The sequence below is a fragment of the Podarcis melisellensis genome (genome assembly GCF_964234715.1).
Source record: "Podarcis melisellensis genome assembly, chromosome: 10".
Taxonomy (NCBI): Eukaryota; Metazoa; Chordata; class Lepidosauria; order Squamata; family Lacertidae; genus Podarcis; species Podarcis melisellensis.
In genome coordinates this window covers 34,477,822-34,503,061 of record NC_138542.1, presented here as the reverse complement: position 1 = coordinate 34,503,061, position 25,240 = coordinate 34,477,822, and the positions used below count along the sequence as shown (strand labels likewise).

Here is a 25,240-nt window from a genome sequence, read left to right as displayed (position 1 = left end):
TGTTTATTTTGAAAGTTACTAGGTAGCCAGGATTTTTTGTGCATGTCAGTACTAATGGCGTATTAGCTTCCAAGAGAATCCAAGTATGTGAACAATATGAAATGGTAAATATTTGCATAGGTATGCATATGTATGAGGGAGAGAGAAAACTGTCAGCTTTTTAGTTTTAGAATTTTGATTTGTTTTGAATTTGGGGGTGCTAAAAGAGAAATGTGTTTCTGCTCACGTTCCAGTTATTTGTTGTCCATATTTCAATTTGTATAAAATTTCCAGAGCAGGTAACTATACAACAACAACAACAAAAACTTTGATACCCTTCAAACAGCTTCCCCAATCAAGATCACACCCCTAAATCAGCTGCTTTCCTGGGAACATGTGGAAGGAGATTCACATCTTCTGTGGCTACCTTTTAGGGAAGGGGGGAAACAACCCAGCACCAGTTCACCTGTGCCATTTAAGCTTTCCCTCACTTGTGAATACCACCTGCGCGTTTGTATTAACACATTTCCATGTTTCTTTATGTACTTACTTAAATGGGCTTTCGATAGATGTTGTTGTAACTTTAAAGTGCTTATATCGTCTTGCATTCATCCTTTCATTTGTAGTAATACCTAAACAAGAGATCTGGGAGAAATGGAGGAGGGGAAATATTCAGAATCTTTGAAGATGTAGTATATAAACCCGCTAAAGGAGGCATGGGGAACTTCCAGCCCATAGGTCTTATTAGGCCTGGCACAGGTCCCAATTTGGTCCACAAGGTGGTTCCACCATGTCCATCTGCCCACATCTGATATTATATACGCATCAGGTGTGGAGGAGGGAGAGATGCAGCTGCCAATGTACAATAGGGAGCCTTAAAGCACTTTCCCAAATGCTAATTAGCAAGGGAGACTTACTATCACCACCAATCGACTGTCTCCTGGGATCAGCAGGCCTGCTGGTATAGATTGTGCTATGCAGCTTCTCATGGGGTACTCCACAGCACAGCAAACTGCCTGTTGAACTCAATAGTGCAGTGAATCCAAATGGCCTTGAAGTGAGAACCTATCAGCTGACAGGTAGTGACTTAAAGCCCACTGGAATAAGATGCACTATTAAAACCCCTATAGGTAAATCTATAGCATAGGCAATCCCTGCAGAAAGTGGAGGTTGAAGCCAGAACTGTTCTGCTATAACTTCAAGACCACCTTTGGCAGCTTAGTACAAAGATGAAACAAGTTAGAGCTAAATGGAATACTTTTTTCTGTATTGCATGCTAACAGAGTTTGCTGTTAATGCACAAAAAACCTCTCTGATACACTGGATGTGTACTGATGGTTGCTCTGAACCATGATGAACTTAATAATAGCTGTGAGTTAACAGGTTCAATGATTTATTTTCAAAAACAGTCAAGCAGTAACTTTGGGCCTGCTAAAGAGAAAGTTTACCATAAGAGACTCTGTCATGTTAACATTTTCCTATTCCTACCCGACAAAACATTGTTAGTGTTATATTACTTTGCCTGTTATCTTGAGACACTGGCACAAATAGGCTGTGCTTGGATTATCATAGTACATCTTAATAATCCAAGATAAGAAAGAGCTTAGCTCCTCCATTTCTGCAAGTGAGGGAACATGCCAGGACGTCCCAGTTAACAATAGTTTCTTTTTGTGTCTTAATTGCTGACCCTCATTATCTAAGCAAACCCTCACCCTCAAACACTAATGGCTACTCGGATCAATTTCTTTAGTGAGACTTTGCATGTTCTGAACTTGCCTGGGTAAAGTCTTTATTGACTGTGTAAAAACAGTCAATTGGGTTTCAGTGATGCAAATTCCTTGCCAGCAGAACAGCTGCATCCAATATGTACTTGACGCCAAGTCTTTTCTATTCTCCTGTGTGTTTCTGTCACTCATGATCATTTATGATAAAAGATACATGAAAACAGATTTGAAACTAGCCACTTATTTTTTTCAACATTTTTGTATACCAAACCCAACCAAGTTCCATAGTGCTGGCAATCAAACCGGGTGGCACCCAAAGGTTTGGGAAATAAGTGCATTTCAAGTTTGATGCTTTGCATTAAAGAGAGAAACAGGCAAGGGCTTCAATATGCATTCAGATCCTCACATATGCAATGGAATCAACCCCCGGATTCTCAGGAAGGTTTCTGTCAGCAGAATGAGGAGGTAAGCACTTTTCAGTGATTTCCCATCTCCTCTGCAGCCCTCCCTCAACCTCAAATCTGCTCTGGAGAATCTCCCATCCCTCTGAAGCAGATTTAGGAGGCTGGGTGCAAGGGGAAGGGTGGGGAAAGTTCTCTTGTCCCTATTCAACTGGCCTTACTGCTTTACTGTCAGTGAGCAACACTGTTGAATGCAACCCTGCTTGTTGGCATATTAAGTGCTTTCTCCTACCTGATACATCTGACACATTAGCAGCACAGCCACCCACATGAAGTGAAACACGCTATTCAAAAACATCCAGAACATCCAAGGTGAACAGGTGGCTATTTGTGTAATATATGTCCAAAATCCATCTGCTGTGTAAGTAGTATGACAGTGGATTCCCCAGTCTGGAATTAAAAAATACGTATCATTGGATTAGAAAATGATATCATTGGATTAGAAAATGTTTCTGAACATGAGCCTGCAGAATACAGGGCATGTTGCATGGGGAACATTTCCAAAAGCATTTTTTATGAGAAAAGAAAAACCCTACCAGGCAACAATCAAGGTATAGGCCAATGTTCACACAGAACATTGCAGGCACAGTAGGACTTAAACTAGGCATTATGAAAATGGTTCAGGAAACAATACTCACAAGAGATACATCCATAAATCATCCAGCAAATCATGAATAGTAAAAAGAATAGATAGCCCATGAAATAACGATGGTTGCCAGCTCCTGAGAAGAAAGAATGGAAGTAAATGTATTTGTTTTTTATGCCATTTTAACAAGAGGCCAGAAAGTGTGCTTCTAGTAATATATAATATATAAAGCATAGCTTTCCCTGCCACAAGACTAGAAGAGTCTAGAAGGGTCTTATTTCAGCATGGCAATGCAGTTCATCACATGCTTTGCAAATAAAGCACAAGCTCCCCTGGGGAAAGAATTGGGAAGTATTCAAGAAGTAAATGAATAAGTGAGCATAAATATGCAATATGCAAATATACAATAAAAAGCTGACCTTCAGCCCAGTAACCTTTTCTCCTCCAAAATAAAACTATTTCATTTGCTTATGAATACTAATATTACCCTGAAATTTATATATTTATTTGAATATTTATAAGCCACAAACTCAAAAAAATGAAAGTGGTACACAATAAAACTATTAATGCATCATAAAATTGTAAAAGAAAAAAAGACCAACACTATATGAAATCAGTTCTCTAAAAATGCTCAGGCATTCTGTTGAGATGAATCCAGTTAGAAGTGCATCAAATGCAAAGCTTAAAGACTGTGTCTTAGCTTCACAGTCACTAAGATTTGTGACCATACTTGCTTCAAGATCACCTACCAAACATTCACATGAAAAATCTGCATTCCCACAAAAAACAACAACCCTGGTCTCTGCTGTATTCATTTGCTATACTGCTTTAGCTCCCAGTGACGAAGACCGTTGGAGGTCAAGAGGCTGGGCTGAGCTTGCTTATGCTTCTAAACTATAGAATAAAAAATGTCTGGCATCTTCTTGGTCTGATAGCAGTGGTGAATACATGAATACTAAGAAACCGTGCTATGCTAAATGCACATACTATTTGAGATTGAAAGCTAAACACGATGGAAATTTTCTATTCCTTGTCTGTACTTACCTACGCAGTTACCAACCCAGGGGCAGTGATGATCAAACTTGGCTATACATCGATTGCACACACCACAGTGTTTGGACCTCACCGGTTTCCGTATCTGTTCAACAGATTTTTATATGCATACAATGTAACACGCTTTTCATATTATCAATCTTTAATATGAATTTTGAACACAATGTTACTATTGTTGTTGCTTCTACTACTCATGCATGTCATGATACCAAGAATGTAACCACGTGGAGCTTGTACTTCTAGCTTCACCTAGCAAAAATATACCTCCCTTACTTTAACTTTCCTCAAACAGAAGCTTTGTATTTGTCACCTACACCCACTAGACAAGTCTTATATACTATACACAAGTCTTACAGCATTTGCAATCAACAATCTCAATTAAATTGAAACAAAAAAATTCTCCTTTCCATTGCGAAACAGAATTTCCTACTGTTGTTTACTGCCGACACTGAAACTCTGAATTAGAGATCAAAGAAACTGATGACGATACTGATGGAAAAGCTTGCAGAGTTTACAAAAGATTAAGTATTTTGGTGATTTTTATCGTCTGCAGTTAGATCAGTTACTTATGGGTGGATACATAAATTATTTGTATTCCATATAGAAAAAACTGAGCATAACACTGTTGTGATGCTGTCGGTGAAAACATTTCATCAAAACAAATGTCAGCGCACAAAATATATTTTATCTTGAGAATGACAACTACAATATTTAACACTTGCATTTTAAAAATAGTGTATCTATCAAGTAATAAACAATTTGTCTGAAATACAAAATACTCAGATCTGTAGTCAAGACTATCTTATCAATGTCCCAAAGTAAGAGAACACTTATGTTTCACCATATCTCAAGTTCTTAAAAGATTTTCATACAGAGCAACAAGTTTTTAAATACCATTATAGTATCAAATAATTTATGCAACATGATATATGGTATTTAGTTTTAAAGGTTTTATATTAAAGAGTCCAGAGTTGCATGTATTTAGATTCTGGATAGGAATATAAATGTATCATAACAATCTCATAACTCCTGTATATTTTGAGAACATTATTATATAAAGCACATTCTGCTTACTTCATTACAGATGTTTTAGATAAGGTAAAACTTTTAATGAAGTGACAGCTGATTATAACTAATGTTGGTATTTACTTTATACACACCACAAATTGAACAACAAAATATCCAGTATAAGATGTGTGTGTATCTAAAATGGCACTGTAAATTTAATCTGAAGTTATTAATGGAAGTATTTTCATGGTTTTGCTCTATACTCGGAGATCTGTGCACTTGTTTGATTTAGTCACAATCTGAAGTAGTCCTGTTCTATCTCCTATTTTTAGGATTCTAATCCAGGGTTGTCATTAAGATACATAGGAACAACAATAACTTTAAGAATTACTAGGAACTCTTGTATTGCTCCTGCTAAATACTTTGGTAGTGGGAAGTCTTACCACAGGGAGTGGCAACAGATACCATAGCACACCTAGTGTACTAGAACATATATTTTTCTATTTGAAGGTCTGGAACAGTCTGCTGCCCAGATTTCTATACTGACTTAAGAGAGCCACTGTATTTTGATATAAAAACCTGTGAGTGTTTTAAGTTAAGCTTCTACCCAAATCCATCTGAACTTCTGTCAAGGACATCCCACTGGAATACAGAGTCCTAACTTGGTGGGACAGGGACTCCAGTAAGGAATTTTGATATCCTGCTTTCTTCTGGATCCATCACAACCATCCTATGGACTTGCCTTTTCCTATTCCTAGGAAGCATGGCATTCATATGCCCAAATACTGGCTTAGGATTTTAGTCGGCAGAGGCTCACTTATACCCTGTATGAATATCGCAAGGTCAAAGAATACACTCATTTTCTAAACAGACATGATGTTAAAATTGGTAATTTAATTACATGTAAGCAAAAAAGCATACTACCAAACAGGTACTGCAGAATATACTGAGGTCCAGACTTCCTGTCTCTGCAAGTTCCACTATTGTCTGCAGAAAAGGAAAAATAAGAATATTTAATCATTTAAGAACCATATTCATACATGCTTCATTAGTCGACTCTAGTTGACAAACTTATGTCATAAAACAATTTGTTAGCCTTCAAGGTGCCAGGAGATTCTTGGCTGTTTTTACTGCAAAAGCTACCCCACTGGAAATCCCAACTTCTATTAACACACTCAGATTAGTTTAACACCATCTCAAGCTTGGACAAAAAGATCTTAATGCCATTTTATTCACATCAAAGAAATTCGGCACCATTAGAGCCTATATAAACACACATGTGTAATGGGTTCTGCCTCAATTGCCTCTAAGATACAAGGGGACTCTATCCAGCAGCAAGATCATTAGTTTCTGGCTGCTTCTCGAGATTGCACCAGCATTTGGGCTGTTGGGTCACTCCAGTAACAGGCATATCCTTTCCAACCTCAAAAATGTATCCCCTCGCATTCAGTTTGAAGCCGTTAAAACCACCCTATGTTCTGGATGACCTCAGCAGATTTCTCAGTAGCAAAGCATTCACTCTGCTTAGACTACAATTACCTCTGATGTTCTTAAATGGAACAACTTGGCGAAACAGAGACAGAAACAATTTTCAGCAACTGTCTGTTGCCTCTGCAGCCCCCTGTGCCCCTCTGCGGGAGGCTGGGTGGGGGACACTTTCCTGTAATTGCTTTGATTAGAAAACACTTTGAGTGTGTACACAGAAAATCTAAACAACAACTTCAACCATTAACAAGAATGGACTGTTTTGCTTTTTACCTTTTTCTTTTGTTCTTCTGTGGCTTTAATTATTCCTGGGTCTGATTTCCAAGATTTTCCAAAATTGTAGAAAAGTGCAACACTATTAGCAAGAAATGGAAGGTGGATGAACACAAAATTTAGATGTATTAAATATTAAGGAATTTAAATATGTTTTCTGTCCTGTTAAAAATAATTATTATCTGAAAATAATAGAATTCTGCAATACACTTTTTTTGTTGTTAATGCATTTCACAGGGAATGTACTAGATGCATGTCAAGACATCTAATAATCCTTTTTTGTCATTATATGCTGTTCAAGTGTATCATCTTGTCTTAATTAGTCTGATAGCTCCAAAATTAACAGTGCAACATTATAAATGTTCTCTCAAAAGTCTGAATTCAGTTGAGCATATTTCCTAGTCAATGTGTTTAGGATTGCAGCTTTTGTATCTCTTTAAATCATTTTCTGACAGAAAACATTCAAATGGTCAACCATTTTTAATATATTTTTTACTGTTTATGCCTATTAGTGGCCTGAAATTCCAGCTAAATCACAAAAAAACTCTATAATAAAAGAGATTATACAGGGAATGATGAATACAATAATAATCTCTTTTGGGGGGAGGATTACATTCATGTTAAAGATTCCTCCTCTTCTTCCCCTCTTAATAATTTACTGAAAAAAGGAACATGTACTTTATCTGGAAAAGAAAGTGTTGGAATAAATTGCAGACCCTTGGATTTTTTCCCCAGTATTTGAATTCCAGCTGCTTCACAATTTGAAATTAACTTTGTTAATACCTAGGTATCTGTATTTTCTTCACATTAATTTGCACATAGTAAAAGCTAATTATATTTTAACAAATATTTTCTACCATGAAATTACAAATGGCCCCAGTAGCACCTTTTCTGCTTCAGGGCCCCAGCATTTATATGCTCCATTGCCAAGGGAATGGCAAGCTCTAAACATCCACACTTAAAACCTATTTAGCTAACATCACAAATTTCAATGGAAACCCATCAGTTTCAAGTACAAATATGACACGTTGGAAAATATTTTTAGCATATGTAAAGGGGTTCCATAGCACTGAAATCAATGTGGGAAAGAGTTCCCTGAAGTTAGAAAGCCTGAAAAACCACTGTGTTGTTGCAGATCATCAACAAGAAAACAATGAGCCTTAAACTTACAAGCCTGGTTTGAACATTAGTGCCAACACACAGCATGTTGGTGCAACACGGCTGAAACTGTGGGTGCTTCATTCCCTGCTTGTTCCTGCCATGCTGCTAAGCGCTATGTCCAGATCCAGACTCATGGTTTGTTTCTGAGAGCAATTCCCGCAGAGGCTTGGGAGGGAAGTTGCATGCCCGCCAGCCGTATGGTTGGCGGGGCGCAGCTGGCGGGCGGGCAGGGAAAGGGGAGGCCGCAGGCAAAGCCGCGCAGCTCCCCCACTTGCTGGGGCCCCCCTGAGAGACCGTGCCCTGGCGCAATGCACCACTAAGCCCTATGGGAAAGACGGCTCTGCAGACAAAACACCAAGTCAAACCATGCGCTTGTTTCTCAGCAGTCTGGTAGGAGGAGCACACTGCGTGTTCACATTAAACCATACTTGATTTAATGTTATATGCAAAGAAAAGCATGGTCACTTAAGCCCATTTAGCCAAAACACAAATTTCAATTGGACTTCATCACCTTTGTGTAGAAAAATGTCATTATAACAGGGCTTTTGAGTCTAAGTCTCATGCAGTTAAAGCTCCCAAAAGAATACGGTACAGTCATACCTTGGAAGTCGAAAGGAATCTGTTCTGGAAGTCTGTTCGACTTCCAAAACCAAAGTGTGGCTTCTGATTGGCTGCAGGAAACTCCTGCAGTCAACTGGAAGCCATGGAAGTCCTGTCACTTCCGGGTTTGTGGATTCGGGAGCCAAAACGTTCGAGAACTAAGCTGTTTGAAAACCAAGGTATGACTACATGTTTTAATAAGTACCAGCATTCATTTCAATAACTAAACCACATGTTTAGACCACTAAAAAGAAGCTAGCAGAGAAAACTATATTATGTTCTACTATGAAAAAGCTAGATGCCCTTAATTGTCTGTCTGGCATTAAACCTCTGACAGAGAGATGCTTTCAAAACTGGACAGTATGTTCCTGTGACTAAGAAGAGATAGGTCCAAGCCAAAGGAAGAGATTAGATGGTTCCCCCCTAACCTTGTATGGTCACATTTGCCTGCTTTTAGTGCTCTACACAATGTGCTAAAAGAACTACCTCTGTGGTTGGGCCTCTGAACTTATATAAGTGGGGAAAGTTAAGAAGACGTTGCTACATGAAATGCAGACATCTTGAAAAGCACTTGCTTTAACAGGAATAGAGGACAACATATCCTTTATCCTAATAATGGTGAGGAGAGTATGTAAGAGTACTGAGGGGGATTGCATGGTATCATCCAACACAAATTTCTCTCTTTTATAGGTTGTCTTTCCTGCTGTTATAGGCTATTATTGAAGCTAACCAGATTCCCTCTTATGTTAAGGTTTATAAAACAGTATCAAAGCCTGTTTTGATGCAAGGTTAGAAGGGAACCCTAGACAGCACAGAAATAACTAAACAGACCTCAAGAGTCCCAAGTGGAATGCAGTGAGTAAATACAAAATATTACTTTTCATCATAATTCTAGTGACAAGTTAAAAGTCAATTCTAGATATTTAAATTAATCAATCTGGATGCTCTTTTATTTCTGATCAAAACATATTCCAGAAACAGATTTATAAAAAGCTGCCGCAGAGACATTTAGTCAGATATCACATTATTCTTCCTACTGAGAAGAAAGAAGGCACTGTTCTCTGATGCAATTGATTTCATCAAACTGTAAGACATATGAGAATAAATTCTTACCCTGACCACAATTTTTCTACTTCAGCAAAGCACATGTCATATATTTTTTCCTAACAAGTTGCAGACAAGCTGATTGACAGCAGAACTTGAATGGCTAGAAGAACTAATAATTGAGGCTGGCAACATTAATCAGTTAAAGTAAACTGACATGTAGGATTTAGAGGGGACTGTTCTGGCAGCACCCACATCGCAAATGTAGTATCTACTTGTACTCTGCTATAATGTCATTAAATGTTCATAAATATTAACTTCAGAAGGAGCCAGTAATCGGGATATGACAATCTGCACAGCTACTGAGAAAGCAAAGTCAACATGAGCAAGAAGGAAACACTTATGTAGAGCCAAAAAAAAGGAAGAGACTGAAAGCAAGGGGGTAGAAGACTAGGACTAAATATTGCTAGGTTTAAGGACTTGTTCAAAAACATCTTATTTTAACTTATTTTGCCACAAATCAGTAAAACCTGTGAGCTTGTGTTTTGAGTAATTTAACTAATGGGTATACACACACACAATTAACCATGTTGTCTGGGAATAATGGGAATCCAACAACAGATTCCCCATCCCTGCCTTATGTAATTAAGTCTGTCCCCTTCAATCTGTATGTCCTACTATCTGCTTTTACTTGTTCCATCTGGCCCAGTCCCCTTTTACTTACTGTCATGCTTCACTCCCTCTCCTGTTCGCTTGTCTCCTGCTACAGCTTCACTGAAGTCCCTTAACCCTTTTCCATGACCAGTCTGAACCATAAAACTTCCACATCCTCTTGCTAAAACTTCAATTTCTTAAAATTCTAGCCTCTTAATTTTCTTGAATGTGAGCACTGGAATATAACCCACTAAAATGAAAAAAATCAAATGCTGAGCACAATATAAAGGATATCGTTCCAAAACCAGAAAAACCATGTCACATACATCCAGAATTTTGTTGCTAGGTAGATTCCAAGGGGCAGTGCACTATGCATTGAGTGATCAAAGAATGATCTGTGAAACAAAGAACATAATAGGTTATTACTTATTCAAATATGGGTGTGCTAGCTCATTCACAAACAAGTAAATATAGCCTTATTTTTAAAAAACAAAGAAACAAACACTAGAGCTTTAAATAACCTGTCCGTTTGCTACAAAAGGTCTTAATAATCTAAATTACTCAACAACCAGCAAGCACTTTTTTAGACCTCAGAATGTTGCAAGAGTTCATAATTACAAGGTTCAGAACATGAATCTGTTCAGTTTGTAATGTTCAAATGAAGAAGATTTTACATATGCATGATCAGAGTTCAGGATGACCAGGCTGCTTTGTAAGCATGTTCACAAATGTTGTTAACCACTACATTAAATTATTAATTTAAATTACTTGACCACCTGAACAGACAGATTTTATTTTTTTGTTTGTTTGTAATTTTTGCTTTTTAGGTCAATTTTCCCAATTGTTACTTGCATACATATTACATATCCTGTCCCCTAACCAGGTCTAAAACAGTTTCATACTCCTGCTTGCATGTGTTTTGTCAAAGTAGATTTGGAAATAAAGTTTTCTTCTAAAGCCACATTTTGACAGCAGTTAAAAAATAAGGCTGAACAGCACACTCAGCAAAACTCAAAATGATAGTTATTTTAACAGACTTTGAAGAAAAAGCCAAACCCAGAATATGAGCTGTAGTAATATAATCTCTTATACTTACACAAGAGATTCCAGTGTTTAAAATATTTATCTGACATGTGCTATATAAACTGACAATAAATAAATTTAAGATACTCAACCATGCAAACTTTCTTTGTTTAACAATGTTCTTACTACGAATGGATTTCTCTTTGCCATTAAAATTAGAGTCATAAAAATTAAGAGGCATATACAGGCTACCATTGTGTTGCACAGGGTTTCTGCTCCGAAACCCTGTGCTTGTCAGCGGAGCCCATGTAAGCCCACCCCACCCCTTTTGTGATGTTTTTGGGCTCCTTCCAGGTTCAGAGCCATGCACATATGCACAATCAAGTATCATTCAAACATGCCTAAACTGGGCATTGCCTGTAATAATCCTTGTCCTTTTTTATCCACTCAATGAATAGTAAGATCCCTTTAAAAAAAATCCAAAAATATCCTCCTTAAAGAAGTCTGCTTATTACAGACCATTACGTTATGGGTATTTTCATTTCTATAGAAAATAAGCTAATCATTTTATAGAGGGATTTCAATATTTGGTTTGTGAAAGAGAAACATTAATGTTGGGCAGGCAGACACATTTTCATACAACACAACTAGTTGATGATTCATAATGTGACTGATGTGGTATTTAAGGTTCTTTTTGCTCAGAGCTAAAATATGAATGCCACTTCAATCTAGCACAGTAGGTCTCCTATAAACTAACTGGAAGACAGGATGGAAGGGCATCAAAACACAATTTTCTTTACTTATCCTGAACAATCATTTAATGGAAGAGTGAATTAGGTAAAATATTTCCCCCCAAGAACGGGGCTTTTATACATCTGTCAGTATTTTATGTAAAACCAAACTATCTACTCCAACATATTCCCTAATTAAATACTTACCTGGAAAGAAATTGAACCATAGCCCAAACACCACCATACATTAGTCCTTTAATGAGCCAAGAATCAATATCAAGGTCGGCTATAAACCCAACTAGCCAAATAACTAGGAAAGGTGTTCCCAGCATCACTTTCTGACGAAATTCCTACATAAAAAGACAAACAACAATTAATTAACCTGGATATTTATGAACTGTATAAAAAGTTAGTGCTTCATTTTAACATTCAGATACTTCAGAGCAAGTTTAATATGTACAAAGAGGGGTTTATCTGCAAGACTAGGAAGAATCCTAGATTCAGAAAAATGCAATATGCCTAGGATTGGTCAATCATTTCTCACTGCAGTGAGAGGAGAATGGCAAATTTGGGGAAGGGAAAGACGCGTAAACCCAAGACTCCCAATACCTCCTGGTATAAACTGTAGTGGGGTGTCATCTAAGCAGGGTCAGAAATTATTTTTAAAAGAACACATTACATGAATCATCACTTAAAGATTCTTCTCACCTTATCAGCCCTCAGCTTTCTGAGAAATGATGGATTGTCATATCCCTTTGCCTGCCTTGCCTCCTGTAGATGATTTATCATCCAAACATTTTTTCTTTGCTTTGCTAAATCAAGTGGTGATTCACCCTGTCAAGAGTATGAAAGATTAACAATTTTAAAAAGAAAAAAAAAGCACAACAATTTCACTTTTAGAAATAGTAACTTAAGCATTTAAAACTACTTAAGAGTTTTAAAACATGTAATATTACTATTGTTGTTCTTATAAAGCATTATTTTGGTTGCTAATTTATTTTATGCTATGGAGAGTTACTTTCTTCCAATCTTTTCTCAGTTTAATCAGTTTCATCAAATGAAATAACATCTATGCTATTTCTGTGTATTGAAACAATGAGTTCATTCATTATCCTTAGTGTGCACATGTAATAATTAATGGGAGTTTAAAAGTTGCTTAGCTCTCTAGTTTGGAATAATTGGTTCTCCCTCAAATATTAACAAGCAGCAATATCCATTCATGGAATTTCACAAACAGTGAACAATGCTTATTGCTTAGTTATCAATGCCATGTACATTCAGTTGGTACAGATGTTCAATCTCTACCTCTTGTGGACTGCACGTGTAGGTGTGTATTAGGTTGTTGTTCTGATGCACTTACATGCAGTGAAAAATCTAAACTATACTTGCTTATCCTACTCCTATGAGATTTTCACATTTTGGATTTAACACTTTGATGGGTAGAGTCACACACACCTAGGTTCTACCAGAATGTTCTATATATCTTTTACTGTGTACAGATTACATATTTGTAGGATTCTATGTATGTAAGCCCTAAAGCATGTGGCTGTTAGAAGCCTTTCATGGGGACCCAGAGCTAATCAGGATTACTCAAATGTGAAGAGAGTGTTCCTCTTGAGTTCAGACATGCTCTCTGGCTTGCCCGAACTCAGCACTAAACAGGTGGTCCTGCTTACTGCTGGCCCCATTATTTTAGCATTGTTCCAGGTTTAATGAGGGTGGGAGATACTTCAGAGAGAAGGTTGGCAAACCACTCTCTGAGTGCCCCCTCCCTGTTAAACGTCCTGGAACACTGTTAAAAGCAGGGTGGGATGTGCTTCAGAGAGTGATTTCTGAAGCATTCTCTGAAGTTCCTCTTGCCCTCCTTTAAACATTGCTACAGCAAGGGATTTTGACATGTAGGTGAAGCAGTCCACCTGTATGCAGATGGAACACCTGCATGCGTGGATCTGGTACACACATTAAAAGCACATGAAAACAGATAGGTTTTTCACAATTCACTAGTACTCTAAATAACCACCACTAAAAGTCTAAAAAATGAAACAAACTAATGTATTGATTGCGGATACCTGATTGGCAGCTTGTATTATTCACCGAGCATTCAGAAATACCTTTACTAGCCAAGCAATGACTAATTTTTATAATCTCTTCCCCAATTCAGAAGGTTGAACAAAATGCCCTATAATAGGTACCCATCTACAGCTATTTTAGGCAAATGTGATTCTCCATTCTTCCTCCCCCCCCCCCCCGTGCATGCACTGCTAACAATTCATGGTTGCTTCCCTGAGCAAGCCCCACCCACTTTGCGTAAAATAACAATGTCAAAGGACAAAGATACGTGAAGTTATGACTCCAATTGCATGAGTTCAGAGCAAGCTAATTCCTTTAGATCACTCTACTGTAGAAATCCTCCCTATCTAAAAAGCAAAAGAAAACCCCAAAATGAAAATTGCCTCACAATATATGGGGTTGTACCCTAAATCTATCATAGTGATTTCTTACAGAACAGTACTGCCTCAAGAAAGAAAGAAAAGGTTGTGACTGTTCTTGTAGTATAGAGGAGGCAAAAAACAACCAACTGAAGGTACCTCCAGCTCCAGTTTTGCACTCCTCCACTCTTCTACTGAAGGTAACTCCCCTCCTAAACAAAGCATTCATGGAGGCTTGAAAAATGGCTGAATCCTCCATCGTTCGGCCCCCGCCTAAAAAAAAACGAGACAGGTACCAGAAACTGAAAAATCACCCAAGGAAAGGCAAATAGCCTTTGAGACAAGAGTACAAATGCCAAGGAGTACACGTTTAAATTCCAGCATCAGTAGAGACTAGACACCTAATCAGAGTTAGGCATTTAATTTCTATTGATAGGATTTGTGCACCAAAACCTTATGGGTGACTTGGAAATTTAGCCCAATGATGATCCCGAAAGCAGCAAAAACCAGGCAACAATATTTATTGGTCTCCAAAGGGAGAGTTTCCTTCCACTTGAACAGTGTATTGAAAAAGCTTAGGCCACAAAGATATCAATTTACCAAACAGGACTTTCCCCAGCAGAAGCAAAAGAAATGAGCTCAAAAGCACCAATGCCCTGCTAGTCAGTACATTCACTCATTTCCTACATTTGCACAGCTTCGGAAACAATTATCAATGATACAGGGTGAGTCTTTTAAAAGAGGCCCCATGGAACATGTGTACTCTGTATTCACAGGGCCTCTTTTAAAGGACTCACCCTGTAGATAGATAGATGATAGATAGATAGATAGATAGATAGATAGATATGATAGATAGGAGAGAGACACCATACAAATCAACTAACCAAATTTGAGGCTTCTCTCAGTAATATGAAGCCATGGATGGGGAACCCTCCAGAACAGATGGGGGGAGAGGGGCAGGGAATGGAGGACTGACGAAAATTCCCTCCCTCCCAGTTCTGCTGACAGAAGCCTTATTGTCAGCTGTGGGAATAGATACAATAGGTGACTCTTAAAAGTAGAATTACAGGTTACTTTTAGAGGAATAACTAGAGTTGCAAAACCAAAGTTAAAAGTAGATATGTATGCTTTTCTTTCAAATATATGGCAGGAAAAGACAACTATATATTAATTACGAATATGTACCATGTTCTATATCATAGCAAATGAGACCTGAATCACCAAAAAACTTCCTAACATAAGCTTCTAGTGTATATTTGTATTTTTACCTAGCAAGTTCTTTAAAGCCACTCCTGTAGCACATTCACTATTAGTATGCATACTTTCCTATTATTTTTCCTGGTCCCCCCTCCCCCATAATCACAATATCCAAGATAAAAAAAAGTAAAATTATATCCATACTCAGGCCCTAAATTAGATCACACCAAGATACCTCTCATATTAGTTTTTTTAAAAAAAAAGAGGGAGCATGCTTTAGCTCACTTCGGTGCCCTGATGTCTAACAAAGGCACAATACTGCCTGTTCAAAAATAAATTTATGTTACTGAAGTCATGATGTACTTGCTATCCAATCAAAAAGGCAGGCTTTTCTTTTTCTTTTTAAGTATTAGGTTTAAAAGTGTCTCAGAGGAGATGTTCCAGTAAAAACAAAGAATTCTGCAAGTTAAGGGCATAAGACTTATCACGCCTTTCAAGGATCAAGGGGGGAAAAAACCCTTAAAAGGCTAAAGAATGACAGTAACTTTATCCCTACAATTTCAGCTGAGTGTCAGAAGATACAGCCAGAAATAAAGCAACAGTTTAAAAAAAACGTTATTACTCCCCTCAAAGGGTATACCACAATTCAAGGGGTATGATCTGCCACCCTGTTGCAGGGCTTAAGATTCTACAGGCTTCCTCTTGTTACAAACAACCAGCAACATGTTTGTATGTCTTACAATTTAGAGAGGGGAAAAGAAAGAGAAAATACTTAAACCCACCCCGAGGCCCTAGGACAGGCAGAAAGCCAAGATGATACTCATGAAAAAACTAAGATAACCTACAGGGAAGAAGCTTGCCAAAGTACCCTACTACTCACTTGACTATTTCATTACATACTTCTATTATACACTGGCCAAGGTACCCAGCCATATGCCTAGAAACTCCATGCTAAAACTAAAAACAGCTATTTGATTTCAACCCAACCAAATCGAAATGACGTTCCTGACAGCTTAAAAGGCAAATTCAGGCAGAGGGAACATCCAACTTTTCACTCATTTCTCACCACAGCCTGGGGAAGTTTGCTTTTCTCTGTCAAATCCCTCTGATAACCACATGTAGTGTGAAACACACGCAAGAAACCTATCAGTCAATTTTAAGAAGTTTACTAAGGATGGTGGTAAGAGAACAAAGGGGAAAGGGAGAATGGTGATTTAGGAAATAAGGAAAACCTTTTAGAAAAACAGGCTAAGTCTATGATCTGTATACTCACAAAGCTAGGGCCTTCATCATAAATAATGCAGCATCTTGGGTGGTCAGAGAGGAGGGTAATGGATGACAGAATGTTGGTAACATTCCAGTTTTTAGGGTTCTCAACCCAAGTAAGATTTGATTGACAGATAGCTTTAAACAGCCGATCAGATAAGTGGCACACAGCCAAGAAAGGTGTTACCACCTTTGGGAAGTTGGGAGATGGGGCTGATAAGACCTTAATGACTGCCAGATTTAGCCAACTTCCCTGCTAGATAACAGGCTTTCCTTAGTTGGTGTATTTGGACTTGGTGTGGAGCTACATGGTATGTCTGCCTCTATGTCAGCAGTGGCAGAGGTGTATGGTGGCAGCACTGGCCATACTGAGTTCTCCCACCACCAAACTCAAACACATCTTCACTGCAGCAGCAGTGATGAGCTGCCTCACACCAGAAGCTGGCAGCACAACTACCATTGGGAGCAAGGCCAGTCCTAGTACCAGCACCACCAAGAGTTCTCTTATTGTTAAGCAGGAGGCAAGACTGTGCCACTGGCTAATACTGGCAAGGTCAGGTTGTAAGGTGTGGAACTTGAGCAGGGTATCCCAGAGGAGATGTCAGATGCAGTGTATATCTCACCTGTCACCTGGGAGCAGCCAGACTACCTCAGTGGGACAGATGGGAAGCACGGATCACTCCCAACAACCAGCATGATCAGTCACCTTCTACCGTTGAAGTGTGCTACTTGGTCATTTTAAGAATAACTGCTTAAGAATTTATGACAGACTTTGATTTCCCCCCCTCTTCCTTCTCCTTTTTCTTGTGACCATATTTTTGTAGATTGCAAGCCTGTAGCCTTTTTAAAATTGATTTCATGTATGCCACTCTAGAAACCTTTTTAGCTGAAAAGCAAGCTACAAATCCTCTTAATAATAATGATCGTCTTCAGTATCCTTTCCTCAAGAGAGGCAGCAGCATGGCAGTGGTGGGCGCTGGGGAGTAAAAGGAACAGCAACCAGCAATTCTCTCTCCTATACTACCACCACTCATCCTGTGAAAAGCCACCAGCCCATCACACCAAGCACATGAGATGGGATTACTTTGAGCTGGCAGTGGACCCAAACTATGCCATCTGCCTGCACTGCAGGAAGCAGCTGAGTAGGAGGAAGGTTCCAAGGCATTGCATCACCAGCAGCTTTATAATGTACTTGCACAGGCAGCACCAGTCCTCTTGATTAGGGAAAAGGCAGAGCCCAACAAGTCAATCAGGAAGGGCAAGAGGTGCACACGGCAAAATGACTCTCAAGCTGCGCCCCCCCAAACACCCAAAAAAGCAGCAGCTCACGCAGTAACAATGCAGGATACGCGGCAGGGAAGTAAGGATCCACCAGATGAATGCTTCCAATTCCCATGCCAACCTACTACTAAATCACTTTTCTTGCCACTTTGTGTGCACTGCTACCTGGGTGCCCACAAACAAAACCACTAGGAGAATACTGAATCCCTTCAGCCACCCCACCCGCAAAAAATCAAATTTAAAGGCGGCTAGTACAAAAACCTTCTTGTCTACAATTTGGCAGGTTCTAAACCTAGGGGGCCTCATACCTCTCCTTTTCATAACAACTGCTGACAAAACACATGGGGAAACAGAGGGAATCTTTTTCTTTTAGCCATTTCCCAAAAGGCTACCCTTTGCAGGAAGAGTCATCCCCTCAGTAAGGAACAAATTTTATCCAATTCTCTTTAAAAATAACACTGAGGATTATCTATAAATATAATTTAAAGAAGTGCAGCACTAAATCTCCTGGACCTATTTGCTTGTATTTGCAGGCTTTATCCACTCTGAATGGGCTACAACACCTGCAAATTTTACATCCAGTTCTGTCAAAAGGGGGGGAAAGAAAAGTACCATCATTTTTTAATTTTTCCTTTAACAGTGAAGTGGGTTCAGCCTCAGACCCTGCTCTGAATCAGTCAGACTCTGGAAACACACACTCAAATTGGTGTAACATTCTGACAACACTTTCCCAGTCTGGACAAAATGCGGAGCTATGGTTGGTTAGGGGTTTCCTGAATTGTTTGCTCACACCATAAGGGAGATTTGAAGTAAAAAGTTCATTCAGACCTGAGATACAATCAAAGATGGTCACTGTGTCACTTCAACTGAATTACTCTTCTTGAAGTCAAAAGCAGCTCACAACACATAGTTTGCAACAGCTAACAGTTCAAGGAGTCACCTTTTTCATATTGCATAAATCCAATCCTGCATTAATATACACCAGTGTTTTATTGAGAGTAGGATTGGTATACTTTTTAAACATCCTAAAAAAGTACTTCAGCAACTAGCTCTGCAGGCAACTCAGCCAGGGGAAGGCAATGATGAATCCTTCTCCATTGCCTTCTTTGCTTCTCTTCTCAGCCTTCGGTATACGGCCCAGAGGGGGAGAGAGAAAAAAGGCCAACCTCCTTTCTCCTTCCCTCATCCTGAGCCATTTGAGGTGACATGGGATGAGTCTTTGTGCAAGAGTTCTAGGAGCACTTGCACAAGGAGCACAAAACAAACTACAGCAACAGGTCACCCCAGGAGTCTGAATTTTGCAGGTTGCAACTAGTACTCGCCTGTACCCTACAGGTAGGTCTGCTATATGTCTGGAAAATCCCTGACATACCAGGAAATTGGAAGCCTAAAATGGAGTCCTGGGGAATTTTTTTGAATTTTAAGAGATGTCTGAAATTTCCCGTATGTGTGGAAATCTGGTTTTTTATTTCTGTTCTCTGTCACCCACGCACCCCCCACTGAGTAGTGGAAGGAATGTCCCCACTTATGTGGGAGACCCAAAGGATGCTTGTGCCCCCAGCCTCCCCAAACGCAACAGCCCCAACTGAGGAGGAGGAGGGGAGTGCGGAGGACAGTGGAAAGAGGGCAAGAGCAGCCCTGAGCATCCACCAACCATTGGGAAAGGGAAATAAAGATGACTCAATTATCCTGCTCCCAACTTCCTCCTTCCCCGAGAGCCACTGCATTACCTTCTCGAAGCTGCCATGGCTGCTGCCTCGAGGAAGACAACCACTCCCCTTTTCAGGATGCAGAGCAGGAGGCGAGGAGTCCTTCTAAAAGAGAACAGGGGACCTGTGGCTACTTGCTCAGGAGCAGGTCCAAAGGAACTTGTCTCCTCAGTCCCACTCTCCCAAAGTGGGGGGAGGGGGGACTCTCAACAAAGAATCTTCCATTCTTTCCCTGCTAGAAGAAGAATCAGCTCCTGGAGATACTGGGGGGGGGGGTGTTGGGTTTTTTTTTGGGGGGGGAGTCCGTGCCAATGACCCTTCCCCCTGTTTTTTTTCCCCTTTGGGAGTGTCAGGAATTTTACTTTTTGAAATATGGCAAGCCTACCTGCTGTCCTAGATGCATTTAGATTACAATAGCTGTGTACTCTTAATAGGTGGCAATGTTTTATATCAACCCATTACCAACAGGCAGTGTAGCAGAACCAAAGTGTACTGTCCACCGTGCACAATTAGGGTGTAGAGACAACACAGACATATGTTTACTCTGCCCTGGGTCTATTAAAGATAAGGAATAGAGAAAAACAACAGGTAAACGAACAAAAGAGCATGGGCTGGCAAAATATGGCAGAATACCTACGATTTTGCACAATACTTGCAAACAAAGAGAGAGAGTTTTTAATCCCCAATACAGAGTCAACAAAAGCCACAAAGATACATAATTTCTTCTACTGCACTGGAAGGGAGGGATTATTTAGCTTCCTGGTGCAATCAAGTGTAAGTGGCCTGCTGGTGGCTTCCAAGAGATACCGGCTTCAAATTTTTGAGAAGTATTAGCCTGCAGCATTTTACTAATATTATGAATAGGAGCTTTCAATTCAAGTATCTGACCACTTTTGTTTATTCTCTCTCCCAAACATTTCAAAGACTAAATAAAATATTCCCCCTGCAACTCTTATCTGCCAAGATGGAGAGAGCTTCCTGAGTTTTCTCTATAACGTATTAATATGGTACTTTATTTATGTATGTGGTTACATGTTCTTATATGTTGTTTCTTTTTATTGGTATCCCATTGCTTCACATGAAAAGGTATGTCTGCACAAAGGTATCATGGCATACTGCTGCTTGCCATTAACTGAAGAGAAAACACAAATGTTCCAGACTAGAGGAGCTGTATTTAGGGAGATCTAGAAGTAAACGAAAACATATTGACAGTAGAAAATTTTAAGTGAAAATTGCTTTGTATGAAAAAAATGTTATAAACACTGGGTTGTATCCAACTGGACTTAGGTTAGTCATTAATTTAACTTGGTTTATTCTGAGAATAACCAATGCTGGATACAACTGGGGTGGCAGAAAGCTAAGTGGGAAAGGGCTCAAGGAGATAAGTTAAACTAGCCCAATCCAAGTCATGGCAGCTCAAAGAACAAAGGTGGAGTACTAAAACCATGAGTGTGGGTGGGAGGGACAGGAGGATGTGCATGAAATGGTAGGGACCGAGGGTAGAAAAGCATAGCAGTGAGCATGGGTTTAGAATAAGAGGAAAGAGGGTTCATGGATGTACAGGATGCAAGTGGGAGAACCTCCCATAGTTGTATGAACAGGAGTACCTGATTTTCACATGGATCAGAACCAACCAACCAAATGTGCAGGTTTCTGTTAAAACAAACATAGATTTACCTTGATATTTTGGGCATCAACATTTGCTCCAGCTTCTAGAAGAAGACTAATCACTGTGGTATTTCCTGCTAGCACTGCCCAATGTAGTGCTGTGTTCTTATGATATTTGTCTCCCAGATTCACTGAAACGTTAAAAGTAAGTAGCAACCGAGTGGGGTCCACACTGCAAAATAAAAGCAAAAATAAATCCATAAAAACATGGACTTATCATTATCTTCATATTAATCCAGGGATCAGATCCCCTTGGAGATAATTTATTTGATCAATACTAATCAGATTTCTTTTTCCAGTATTAAAAGCACTAATGAGCAGGGGGAGGGGATTTTCTTCCATGGAACTCTATAAAATACTCTATAAAATAAGAGTTAATGATTAGGGTTGGTATATTTACTCTCTGAGGCAGCATTTTATACAGAGAGCCCCAATTCCCAGAAGTCGTAAAAAAAAAAAAGATCATTAGCAATTTTAAGACAAGACTAGATATTTGATCTGCATTGCATAAATTAATATTCTTCCCCCTCCTTATCTCAGATGCCCAGGAGTCAATTTCAACATGAAATCACAAAAATGACATTTCAGCTTATATCTAGGATATTAACAGAGGGAGGGAGTGAGAACACATAGTTCAGTGATCCCCAAACTGCTATGTGCTAGATGCCGTATGATTCTTAAATGTATTGTATTACTTCTTTTATTTCTTATATTGTATTTTATTTCATTGTATTACAATTTGAATTCCATAGAATTAAAATTGTGTGTTCTTCACAGCCACAGACCATAGTATGAAAACCCCCAACCTGGTTTAGACATACAATTGGACCTGCCTTCAAAATGTGATGTTCCTTCTTTCGAAAACAGTATTACTATTTAGCCCCTTTCCAAAAGTTTTATTTTTCTTAACACAGACAATACTAGTGACAGTTCAATCTGAAGAATATTTGACTACTCAGAAAACACACAAAAAATAGCCAGCTTATGCTCAGAGTAGACTACTGAAACTAGCAGCGTTAGGTTAGTCATGTTCAAGAATTTGTTTCAGCCAGAGCTCACCAGAACAGTTACAGCACCTTTCAGGTGGGTGCCATTGCCATAAGAGAACAAGGGAGGTGTTCATGGTGAGCTACGGTACCTCTTTTTCTAGAAAAATAGAACTGATTATGTCCACTCATTTCAAAAGGGCTTTATTGTGAGTATGTTTAATGTTGGATGTAGTCAGAAGATTTTGACTCTTCTTCTCCATAATAACCTAAAATTGGGACAGAATCAAATTTTGAAAATGAGGGAGGTGCGCTGAACCTAGAAAATACCTTGTGTCTGTCTCTGAAGATGATAACTGGAAGGAAAGTGTGTAAAAAATCCACTTTGTGTAAATGCCACAAAGACAAATATTTTCAACATATGTCAACATAACATGCTAGGAATGTTGGTCCCAATGTGACAATTACTGTAATGCTGAATCAGTTTTCCTGCTCATGAATTCTTAGAAATAAAGCTCCCTTTACTAAAATAACAAAAAAAGATTAATCACCTCTAAGGTAAAAATATATTACACATTTTGTATTGTTCATTATTCTATTTGATTAGTACAAAAAGCTTCAAATTGGTTTAGTTTTGAATGAGCAAATTACCTGTGTGTTCTATAAGCTGCCCACATCAAAGGAGTCATTCCATTTTGATCCATCATATCTACATCCTGATGAAAAGAGCAACAGTAATCAGACATGGACACTTATTGAAGTTGAAGAAAAAATATCAAGGACAAACTTCCAGATGTCTAGTCTGGAAGGGGTCAATAAATCATTATAAACCAGGGGTAGGAACCTGTGGTCCTTTGGATGTTGTTGGACTCCCAACTTACATAAGCCCCAGTCACCATAGCCAATGGCCCCAGATGAGGTGAACTGTAGTCCAGGAAGATCTGGAGGACCACATGTTTCCCATCTCTGTTAAATGGTGTTAAATGGTATAGTGATGTAAATAAGCAAATATTTTAAATAGTGGGGTTTTCACACACTGCAAAATGCATAATAAACCACATTGTATGCATGTAATATAAGAGATCAAACATCATAATATATGCTACAGCACCATCTGCTGTTACAACTCTGCCATTTTTGCAAATGAACTACCCAAATAATAATATGTACATCTTCCAATCAGAATTAACAATGAAGTAGGAAGAATGAAATAATCACACTGGGCAGGATCCAAAGAAATGTTCAACTGGTTCTGTGGACCCACTTTTGTTTCTTAAACAGATGGCTTCTATGCCATGTTTTAAACAGCTTTCAAAGAGGAGGGAACCTTGTTATACATCATAGAGTTTTGTGCAATGTAAGAAAATTAAGAATCAAGAATATTCCACTCTATAGGTACAAGACTTTGGCAGTTTGACTAAAGGAATCTTTGGATGTGAACAATGTCAAAAAAATTATCTCCACCTAATTAAATTCTGTAATAATGTGGACATGATCCATTCTGGAGCTCCAGTCAGATCCTGAGGTTTCTGCAACCAGAGGGACTGCTTCTGCCCATGCGCATGGCGCTGTAGAGCACTTCTAAGCATGCGCGCGTGGCGAAACACTTCCGCATTGCCGCTTTCACAACCCAAAGTTTACGTTACCCGAGGGTAATGTAAGCCAAGGTGCTACTGTAGAAGAGCTCAGAGAGAAACGTGGAGTAAAATGTGGAGGTCCTACTGCTTAGGTATGGTACAACTGATCAAGGGTTTTTATTCAAACAATGCAAAATTGATGGTGCAATCCTAAGCATTATTAATTCAGAAACAACTTTTACTGAGTTAAACAAGATTTGCTGTGAGGTAAGAGTGCAAAGAATTACAGCTCTAATAGTAGCTTATTAATCTGGAGAACAACTTCATTATGTGATATATAAGGATGTGTTTTAAAAACCCAGGAAGACTGGGTCTTTAGATTCTACCACCACTAAAAACTACAGAAAGTTAAGTACATACATACCTGCCCCTTGGCTATTAAATAAGCAACTATTGAGGTATGTCCAAACTGAGCTGCCAAGTGAATACAACTACATCCTTCCCCATCAATTAATGATGGATCTGCACCGTATTTCATTAGCTGTACAACCATTGATAAATGACCCTGTCTGAAATAATAAGAATATAAGATTGAAAAAGCTTTAGACTGTAGTAAACCACATTAAGAACTTTACATTGACAAACATTAAGGTTCAACAAATCAAGAACTCAAAAACAGGGTTTGCAATGTATTTTGAATCCTAGTTAAGCAACACAGGTTTATTTTTATTTTGGTACAAATAAATGCACATATTTATGTATCTGATCCCCTGATATCTGGCAGGGTCATCTATCCACTAGACACTTTGTCCTAAGTTAAGGAAGACAACAGGGTTCCACAAGTAGAAAGATGATGCAATGGAAAAAAATAGTGCAAACTCATAAGAGCGAGGTCATTTCGACACCATAAATTTAAAGCAATTTTATACCACTTTAACAGTCATGACTTCATTCTAAGAATCCTGAGAACTGCAGTTTGTTGCGGATGCTGGGAATTGTAGCTCTGGGAGGTGCCTCCAAACAACTCTCAGCACTCATAACAAACTACTGCTCCCAGGAGTTTTGTGGCAGGGCAAGCCATGACTGCCAAAGTGGTATAAGAGTGCTTTAAATGTATGGCGAGGATGTGACCTGAATAAGCCACACAATGCAATAGCTGTGTTTGGAGCACATGTGTGCCAGCTGTTTATTCGAGTCACACAATCCTGCGTGGATTTTTGGGTTCAAAAACATCCTCCCACCCCAATTTTTTAACTGCTCAAGAATAAGCTACTTTAAATATACTTAGTCAACTTGTCCTGTTGTCAAAACCACACAGAAGATAAGAATTTTATTTGGGGTATTT

The 25,240-nt window shown here is 38.9% G+C and overlaps 1 protein-coding gene across 2 annotated transcripts in view; it reads right to left on the bottom strand.

The window, feature by feature from the left end:
• ZDHHC17 (zDHHC palmitoyltransferase 17) overlaps window positions 1-25,240 on the bottom strand; it is a 44,210-nt gene that overhangs the window by 2,477 nt on the left and 16,493 nt on the right. Inside the window, exons 5-16 of one of the 2 annotated variants that reach the window (XM_081929097.1) lie at window positions 24,320-24,464; window positions 22,970-23,034; window positions 21,342-21,504; window positions 12,491-12,616; window positions 11,990-12,132; window positions 10,323-10,423; window positions 6,570-6,694; window positions 5,733-5,798; window positions 3,795-3,888; window positions 2,803-2,886; window positions 2,397-2,554; window positions 530-624 (exon numbers count right to left, since the gene is read on the bottom strand). In XM_081929097.1, coding sequence (XP_081785223.1) covers window positions 530-624; window positions 2,397-2,554; window positions 2,803-2,886; window positions 3,795-3,888; window positions 5,733-5,798; window positions 6,570-6,694; window positions 10,323-10,423; window positions 11,990-12,132; window positions 12,491-12,616; window positions 21,342-21,504; window positions 22,970-23,034; window positions 24,320-24,464 — 1,365 coding nt within the window. The remainder of the gene's footprint in view (window positions 1-529; window positions 625-2,396; window positions 2,555-2,802; window positions 2,887-3,794; window positions 3,889-5,732; window positions 5,799-6,569; window positions 6,695-10,322; window positions 10,424-11,989; window positions 12,133-12,490; window positions 12,617-21,341; window positions 21,505-22,969; window positions 23,035-24,319; window positions 24,465-25,240) is intronic. The other variant, XM_081929098.1, reaches the window with a different exon arrangement.